The 10152-nt window shown below is 45.0% G+C and overlaps 1 protein-coding gene across 3 annotated transcripts in view; it reads right to left on the reverse strand.

Moving 5' to 3' along the window:
• The window catches only part of FLVCR2 (FLVCR choline and putative heme transporter 2), a 52050-nt gene extending 41998 nt beyond the window's left edge, over positions 1-10052 (reverse strand). For all 3 annotated transcript variants that reach the window (XM_079972333.1, XM_079972332.1, XM_079972331.1), the window contains exon 1: positions 9335-10052. In XM_079972333.1, coding sequence (XP_079828459.1) covers positions 9335-9907 — 573 coding nt within the window. In that variant the 5' untranslated portion in view covers positions 9908-10052. The remainder of the gene's footprint in view (positions 1-9334) is intronic.
• Positions 10053-10152: the final 100 nt, after the last annotated feature.

Here is a 10152-nt window from a genome sequence, read left to right on the forward strand (position 1 = left end):
TATAATATAATATAATATAATATAATAATAATGTAATGTAATCATAACATAACATAATATGCAAGAACTTAAAGGCAGTCTCTACCGAACACCATTACCATTTATGACTTCATTTGCAGAAATTACATCTAGTTTAATTTGACACCAAAGCTCCATCAAATATATGAAATATTTAAAGAAGATAAAAAGATTGGATTTGATAATCAGCCCTCTAAACTCGAAACAGAATTAATAAATAATAAAATCAGGGTAATTTCGAGAATATATTGACTCCTCCTGGAATGGGAAGTTAAGGAGGAGGAGGTTGAGACAACAATGATTAGATGGGCACAGGACATTGGACGTCCAATAATGATGGCCGAATGGGAAGAGCTTTGGAGAACAAATATGAGATTTACGGCGTGTTATAACATCAAAGAAAAGATGCAGCACAGATGGTACCTCACCCCCTCAAGACTATCAAAGATGTATAAAAACTTAGCGAATACTTGTTGGAGGTGTGGTGGGAGTAATGGCGACATGTATCATACGTGGTGGACATGTAGGAAGATCAAAGTGTTCTGGGGCTTAATTTACGAGGAGTTGAAAAAAATGTTCGGAATAACTTTTTTAAAAAGACCAGAGGCATTTCTGTTAAGCATTGTTGGCAGGGACATCCCGAAGGCCTTTAGGGAGGTATTCTTATATGCAACGGCCGCAGCTCAGACGGTGGCAAAAGGGTGGAAGGAACAAGAAGCCCCAACAATAACGGACTGGCATTACAAGTTACAAGAATTTGCTGAAATGACGCAGTTAACAAATACCCTGAGAGGCAATTCAAAACAAAAATTTATGGAAAAATTTATGGGATAGATATAAAACATATGTTCAAAAATACAGTATAGGTTCACTATCTATGCTAGCATTTGATTGACGTTGGAGTGAGAATGAGTTGAGAAATAAGACTAAGAGCACATATTGATATAGGAATGTATTAGATAAAATGTAAAGAAATATACAATAATAAGAGTACATTCATTTGTAAAAAAAGGAATATACAACGGGATAGACAGGAAGTCTAGTGTGTTGGTATGTATATGATTCGGGGGGGTTCTTTTTTCTTTTTGTTCTTTTTTTTTGTTTCATTTTCTTTCTAGGTATATAAAATTTGTATATAAATTTTGTATACATGTTGGAAATTATATTATAGTAAGTCCTGTAATGTAATATGACAACTTTTACCGATGTAATATAAGAATGTTAACAAATACCGTATTTTTTGCTCTATAAGACTCACTTTTTCCCTCCTAAAAAGCAAGGGGAAATGTGTGTGCGTCTTATGGAGCAAATGCAGGCTGCGCAGCTATCCCAGAAGCCAGAACAGCAAGAGGGATTGCTGCATTCACTGCACAGCAATCCCTCTTGCTGTTCTGGCTTCTGAGATTCAGAATATTTTTTTTCTTGTTTTCCTCCTCCAAAAACTAGATGTGTCTTGTGGTCTGGTGCGTCTTATAGAGCGAAAAATACAGTAAATAAAATGCAAAAAAAAAAAATTAATTTGACAGCAAAGCCCACTTTGGATAGCCACCAAACATAAGTCAAACATGTTGGGTCACTACAGCAAAAAACTACAGTACCAGACAAATTATTCCTCTAAACAAAATGACAGCCTAGCTGAAAGGCAGAGGGCTACTAAAAACATTATGAACAGCTCAAGGAACAGTACTCTGTGATATCGCATCCAACATTTTATAAGAGATACTATCCAGACTTTTGTCCTTGAAACAAAAGCAAAATCTACAAGATATGTCTAACGTACCACGTCCCCAATGGCAACCCAAAAACATTGTCTCCCTATCTCAGTGTTTGCATTCTGGGTTTAAGGTCAAGATACTCAGCTGGAGAGCAGGAAAGCAGAAGGAGTCTCATAGATCCCTCTTGCAACATTGTGTGTGGTGTGTTCCAAGAAATCATGTGATAACTTAAACAATGAAAAAGCACAAGTGGGGATTATTTAGAATGGGGCAAACGCACTAGCTGACAAGCCTTTTGAATAAATGTTGGTAATTAGATGCTATCTTGAGCTACCTGAAGCAGGGGAAATTGTGAGAGATAGAAAGGCAATCTGCTCTTCCTCCTCACTGATTCCTTCTCTTTCAGTAACTACTTGTTGGCAAAGAAGATCATTTCCTTTCAGGTTTTACTTACTGTATCTTCTACAAGTTCAGTATCAGCAGAGGGGGATTTTGGGGAGTGCGACTGGTTCTGGTGCACTTGGTGCCAACACAAAGGGCTTTGCAATTATAATGTAGTGAATTGAGCAGAATGGAAGAGTTGGGAAAGTCGTTGAATTTTGGCCTCGTACAGGATGCTGCTGAAATTTTTAAGACCACTGGTATCAGTATTAACTGTTATCTTCTTGGTTCCAGCTTGGCCATCTGTAAACCTGTACTTAGAATGGCCTTGAGTTTTCTTTATCCTTTCAGCCAGCAGTCTAACCAGACTATTTTGTTCTGCACTATAATATAATTACCAGACTCCAACAGAGTGAGACATCAGAAAGATAAATCAACTTTATTTCAACCAAGGAGACACATGAAATCTGGCAGAAAGAGGCTCTGGTCACATCAAATACTTAAACAATGCACCATGAAAATGCAGCACAGGCAATATGCCCAGGCAACATGCTCCCCAAATATGCCAGCATCCCCTGGACTCCTGCCCAAGTGCAAAGCAGCGGGCAAACGCGTTGACATGTTTCTACTGCATAAGTATCTATGTTACACCATGAAGCAGACGCAAATGTTGCAAAATTACAAAAGTCAACTCTTTGTTACAGTAGCCTGTACCATAGCTGTCAACTTACAGACTTGAAAATAAGGGACCAGCAGCCTTGAAAATAAGGGACCACCAGCCAAAATAATGGACCTGCAGCCTCACCTGTTCCAGGCACTCCAGTCTTCCTGTCCTCCTGCAGTCTGGTCAAACTCATGCTGGTAGCTTCGAGAACACTGTCCAACCAACTTTGTAACCAGAGGTTCAACTGACTAGAATCTGAATCACATGCACCACAAGGCCTATGCAGCCTCAACTTAAGATGACTCCCTGGCCTGGCTTTGCACTGCAAAGTTTGCAGCAGCACATGCAACAAAATGGTGTCCAGCATTCAAAAAACCCCTCAGCTTGCATTAACTAGCCACACACAGTGCATGCAAGCTCCACCCCCCCAGTCGTTCTTAGACTTCTTATTGGGTGAGCAACACAGCCAAGCAACACAGTTGGAGCCTCCCTCCTCCCTGGCCGGCAGGGAGGGAGGGAGAGGAGCTGCTTCCTTTGAAATTTAAGGGACATCCTTTAAGGGACATTTAAGGGACATCCATCAATAAGGGACAGCAGCGGGACATGGTGCTGGAATAAGGGACTGTCCCTTCAAATAAGGGACACTTGACAGCTATGACCTGTACCCTCTTTAGGGAAAAGAGGAATCCCACTCTCAAATCCAGGGGTTAGCAAACTTTTTCAGCAGGGGGCCGGTCCACCGTCAATCAGACCTTGTGGGGGGCCAACTATATTTTTTTTGGGGGGGGGGAACGATTTTTGCCCGCCCGCAAAGAGGCCTGAAGATGCTTCGCTTTACCTGTCCCAGTTGCTGTCCCAATAGCTGCAGTTGGGCTTCTCCAGCCAGCCAAGCGCCATGGCAGAGTAGGAGGCTGCGTTGGCTGGCAAAGGCAGAAGCAGCAGCCCCAGCGGAGGAGCTGCGGACGGAGGTAGGGGAACCAGAGTGTCGCCGGAGCTTTTACCCACCACCTGCTGCTACCGCTTCCCAAGGGGCACTGTGAAGACAGAGCCTTCTGCCAACCCGCAAGCGGCGGCTGTGGCTACCGCAACAGCCTGCCTGAATGCCATGGGAGGAATGAAGGAGGGAGGGATGAAGAAAGCGTGCGAGGAAGCGGCGCAGAGAAGGAAGGAAGGGCAGACTGAGGGAGAGGGAGGAGGAGGAGGAGGAAAATGCAGCAGCGGCCGGCAGCTGGCGTCACATGCCCCCTTCACAGCACTGCCCTGCTGAGGCAGGCAGGCGGGTGATCTGACTCCCGCTATCGATGGCGCCAGGCATGGGACAAGATTGGTCCATCCCTGAGGAGAAAAGCGCAACCGTGTGAGGGAAAGGGAGGGAGAGGAAAAGAATATGTGCGCTGGTGATCCACTCTGCGATTCCTGGACCGTTCATGGGCCGGATCTAGAAGGCAATTGGGCCTGATCTGGCCCGCGGACCTTAGTTTGCCGACCCATGGTCAAATCCCATAGAAAGGTTCTATCTTTGAGTTCTATTTGACCTTTTCTTTCTTTCTTTCTTTCTTTCTTTCTTTCTTTCTTTCCTCCCTTCCCCCTCTCTCTCCCTCTGTCTGCATGTGTGCATTTCCAGACAACTCTGGCAGAGGAACTGTTCAGCTGCTGACTTAGGTCTCTAACAGCTCAAACAGTTTTACAGAGTTAAGTGTCTCTGCTATGAAGAGTCATTTAAAATGCATCAATGGTACTTGTTGTGAGAGAGCATTCTTAAGGACGTGCAATTTCAGTCCGGTGAGACAAGCACACTTATCTCCTTTCAAATGTGTACAGCAATCTTCACCATCACCTTCATATGGAAACATTTGCTTCCAACGACACTCACTTTTAATGATCACAGCTATTATTATGCCTATATCTTCTGCGTGTGCAGAAGTGCGCCTGAAAGCCAAGGCATCTTCTTATTGCGCATGTCAGCATCAGGCACTTCCCTTTTGCCTTCAGCAATCCACACCTGTGAGGGGGAAGAACCTGAACACAGAGCATTTCTTATCCAGGAGCTGGAGGGAAACTTATTTTGTTTGTTCTTGTTCAGCTCCGTAATATCCTGATTTTAGAAAAGAACATCATTATTGAGCACAGTAGATGCTAGCAATAATATTCTGTCTAGGACAAACAACTGGAGAGCAGCATACTTGGCAAGAAAATAAAGATTTTCAAGTAAGAGGATCCATCAAGTTTTCAGGAGTACTAATACATCCCCTATGGTGGCCATTCATTGCACAGAAAATGTTCCAAATACAAGCTATTATAAAGCAGCTAGACTTATTTGTTTATTTATTTGCTTGCTGTCCACCTGACTGGGTTTCCACAGCCATTCTGAGCAGCTTCCAACAAATTATAAAACGACAACAAAGTATCAAACATTAAAAACCTACCTGTCTCTACCTATTCTGACAGAAACATGGCCTTTTAAACTGCAAGGGGAGCACTGTCTTTGTTTGTAACTACGTTATGTATTTTTGTGATTTTTATTATGAACTGCCTCGTGGTCCTCTCACTATCTTAATAGGGTATGATTCACCTAATGAGCCCTTGGCAAGGACTTCTGCTTGAACCATGTGGCTTCCCCAACTCTCCTCTTCTCAGGTACCCACCCAAATTGGCTTAGAGGGTTTCTGGAGAACTCCAGAACAGCGTTTGCTCTGGGCAGGGAGGGAAAGGAGAGCATTTCAACCGGCTAGCTAAAACGCTTGCATTGGCAGAAGGATCAGAAGAGCATATTGCTGAATACAACCCACAGTCTTTGAGGGTTGGAGGGTTAGTTGCATGATCTTATATTTAAAATGAAGGCCTTAGTTTCACAGTGAGGTTAACCACAAATGCAAAAGCAGGAGAGTCCTGGGATTCCCTCTTAATCAAGATAAAAGCAGCAAATGCATGTGGGAATTCCCTTTGATGCAGCAGAATCAGCATTTAGGGAGACAGCACTAGAGCCAATGCAGATATCTGGTCTGCAGATATTGCTGGACTCCCACCAGCCCCGGCCAGCATGGTCACAGACGATGGGAATTGTTGTCCTAGCCTAGAGCATCTGTTGGATTCCACACTGGCTACCCCTGCGGAAGGACAGAAAACACTGAACGCTTCCGCCACATCATGTACAAACAAACTCACCAGAGACAATCGTACTTTGATGTACACGTACATTTCCTTTATTTTCCCCTGCCCAGGAAGCCATTTCTCTGATAACAAAGCCAATTTTGAAAGGAGGGGGAAGTATAGAGCTCAGATCTGCTGCCAGTATCACAAGAGAGCCACTAATTGTTTTTAACTGTCTTTATTGATAATTTTAATATTTATCAGAGTAGAGGTTTTACTACAATCATGCAGTATTATAAATGTTGGTGTACATATATATATATATATATATATATATATATATATATACACACACACACACACACACACACACACACACATATATAGGAAACCAGTAAGAAATACAGTAGGAAGTAAAATAAAAGAGAGAGAGAGAGAGAGGAAAAAACTGCACAAAATAACTGGATTGTTATTTTAACTTCATAAGGAAGTTCTGAAAATTCAGTAACAATAAAAATCTGAACAAAATAAAAAAATTCCTTCCAGTAGCACCTTAAAGACCAACTAAGTTAGTTCTTGGTATGAGCTTTCGTGTGCATGCTCATATCTGAAGAAGTGTGCATGCACACGAAAGCTCATACCAAGAACTAACTTAGTTGGTCTTTAAGGTGCTACTGGAAGGAATTTTTTTATTTTGTTTTGACTATGGCAGACCAACACGGCTACCTATCTGTAATAAAAATCCGGAAAACCACCTTATGCTGTTCGGAGAGCATGAAACACTGTTCCAGACTTCTGCTGTTAGCTAGAAAAGGTACAGTGGTACCTTGGTTTGCAACCGTTTTGGATTACAACCATTTTGGATTACAACCACATCAGACCCTGAAGTGTGTCCCTTTTTTGGATTACAACCCATTTTTATTTTGGATTACAACCAATTTTTTTTGGGGGGGGAGGCCCCATTGGTGAAAGCACGCCTTGGGTTACAACCTGTTTTGGTTTACAACCGGACCTCTGGAACGGGTTATGGTTGTAAACCAAGGTATCACTGTACTGAACTTTAGCAGAAGCACATCCCTAGGGACAGTAATGGGCTGGATGAATAAATGGAAGCTTAAACAAGATACATGCACTCCCAGTCAGGAAGGACGCAGACTCTGGAATAGGGATTCAGCCTGTTTTGGATGGGATAGTACCGGTACTCACCTTGAAGAATCAGACTCACAGTCTGGGCATCCTCCTGGGTTCTGCCTTGCACCAGGATTTGCCAGGAGAATTTATGCCTAATTTAGGCTGGTGCACCAGCTATGCACATGCCTGAGGAAGTATAGCAACACACGTCTTACATCTAGATTTACTCGCCACTGTTACTTTCCACTGGTTAGTGATTCCTTTATGCTAGCAAGCATTTAGCCTACAAAGTAGATCACAGGCGGGGAACCTGTTTGGCTCCACAGGTCAGATCCTTATCAGGATTGGTCTCTCAAACCAAATTTGAGAGGTGGGTGGCCTGCCTGTAAATCATCTGATATCAACAATGGCATCATGTTATTTGGTGTTTTGAAGTCCCAAAGTTGGAACATCAAAGCACACCAATAAAGTGGGGGGGGGGGTGTTTAGTTTTAGCAGGAGTTTTGATTCAACCCCCTTCCTGATCACAGGGGTTTCAATACAAAGTGATTTGTTCAGGCAAATTGACCAGAATTTAACACCAACACCACCCTGCTGATCAGCTGATGAAGTAAGTGTACCATCCTGTTGCATTATCTATGAACACCAGTTCTCTGCAGGGAACTAGTGCACACCACCAATGAAGAACTGAACACCACCAGCCCTGCCCACCAGCTGACACCCACCAATCAGTGTGATGTCAGCTGATTGGCAGGGGAATTAGAACCCCAGATGGGCCAATGGCAAATAGCAATTTGGGTTTGCTCTGGAATGGATTGATGTTTGCTCCAATTTAGAGCTAAAGAGCAGGTTTTCCTTGAGAATGGAGAAAACTACTTGGACCTGTGCCTAGAAAGAGTGAGTCAAGTGGAAAACCATGTGGGCCTGTCCTTTCTAGGCATGGGGCAAGCAAAAACATGGATGAGCCCTCTCAAGATCAGATGATAATGATAATGATTTATTATTTATACTCCGCCCATCTGGCTGGGTTTCCCCAGCCACTCTGGGCGGCTTCCAACAAAATATTAAAATACAGTGGTCTTTTAAACATGAAAAGCTTCCGTAAACAGGGCTGCCTTCAGATGTCTTCTCAAAGTCTGGTAGTTGTTCTTCTCTTTGACATTTGATGGGAGGGCATTCCACAGGGCAGGTGCCACTACCGAGAAGGCCCTCTGCCTGGTTCCCTGTAACTTGGCTTCTCGCAGCGAGGGAACCGCCAGAAGGCCCTCGGTGCTGGAACTCAGTGTCTGGGCAGAACGATGGGGGTGGAGACGCTCCTTCAGGGCCGAGGCCGTTTAGGGCTTTAAAGGTCAGCACCAACACTTTGAATTGTGCTCTGAAACGTACTGGGAGCCAATGTCGATCTTTCAAGACCGGTGTTATGTGGTCTTATGTAGAGGAAAGGACTACCTCCTTTCCTCTAGCCCCCAGCATCTTTTTCTCTCTGACCTTATACTATTGAACAAGATGGAAATAGTTGGTATTATTTAATTTGGTGGTCCTCAAACCATGTTTCACCATGGACCACTGCTAAGAATATTGGTGGACCACTCGATGATTCTTCTGTCTATTGCAGCAAATATAATGGTGCTAGATGCTGTATGATTTGTAATTGTATTTTTGATTGCTTCTTTCATTTCCATATGTTGGACAAGGTTCAACGTACTTTGTCCCTTCTGTGCCCCCACCCACTAATTTATTTATTTTGATGGTGTTGCCATTGTTGTGACATGATAACTTGCTCAATTGATCTGAAAGAGGCACCAGGACACATAGTGGCTGCTTTGGTGGCGAATGCACAATGATTAATACAAAAAGCCCCCCCCCCATAAAATGTGCTTTTAATGGAAGGTGTGGGTGTGACCAGAGATCCCTGTAGAGATCAAGTGAGCACTGACAACAGGGCACTTTCCCAAAGACCTTCCTTTTTAACCTGGCATTTCCTGATTGTAGATATTTGAGTTTTATTTTAATTGTGGCTGTTGCAGTTGAACCGCTGTAGTTGAATCACTTTGAGATTCATACATTTATAAATGAAAAGCTGTATTTAAGTTTTGAAAGACACAATCTGAATTCTATAAACTTCAACCTGCAACACAACAAAGTACAATATAACAAACACAAATGCAATTAAAAATCAGTTCAAATATTAAAAGGCAACGGATGCACCACCTCCAATTTTCAGCCACAGATGCACTATGAAGGATCTGAGTCAAGCCTGTGGACAGCTGGTGATCTGTGGATCACAACTTGGGAACCGGTGGCTTAATGCATACCTGAATATTTTGCCACCTACCTGGTTACCAAAGACAGCGATGGAGCAGGCACTGGAGACCTCCCGGGACCCAAACCAGACGGAAGCGATGTGGGACGGCATGCCCAGGATGAAGACTTGGGCCAGCGAGCAGACGACCTGTCCCAGGACGGTGACGGGGAAGAGGTTTGGCTTCGTGCTGCCCGTCTTCACCCAGGCGCCCACGCAGTTGAGAGCGGAGCCCACCAGGGCGATGAGGCGCAGCCCCTTCTTGTCGAGCAGCCAGGCGACCGGGAAGAGCAGCGGGATGTAGACGATCATGTAGCACATGGAGAGCCAGTCGATGGCGAAAGGGCTCACGCCGTAGAAGCGCGCGAAGACGACGCTGATGCTGCCGTACTGGATCCACTGGAAAGCGTTGCAGAACGAATAGGCGCTGAAGAGGAACACGATTGCCCAGCGGCGCCGCGTCAGGCGCACCTCCGGCACCGACCCCGGCGCCGACCCGTTGGGCGTCTCGGCGTCCGCCGGCTCGGGCTTCGACTCTTGCAGCAGGTCGGGCTCGGCTCGGTACCCCGTCCGCTTCTCTCCCAGCTCCGGCTCCCCGCTCACCATAGCGGCCGAGGAAGTGCGCGCTGAGCGACAAGTTCCTCCTCCGACGGCGGGACACCAGCGCGGGCTCGGGGATCCCTCGCTCTTCCCTCAGCCAGCAGCCCCCGTGCCGCCAGCGCCCCCCGCGCGCACGCCTCGCCTCGCCGGACTTTCTTCCTCTTGCGCTCACCTTTCGCGGCTCGCGTTGCCAGCTCAAGGTTTGCCTCCACAGCGCACGTCACCACGCCCCGCCCACCGAGGCGCGTCAG

This window comes from Podarcis cretensis (assembly GCF_951804945.1).
Source record: "Podarcis cretensis genome assembly, chromosome: 1".
NCBI lineage: Eukaryota > Metazoa > Chordata > Lepidosauria > Squamata > Lacertidae > Podarcis > Podarcis cretensis.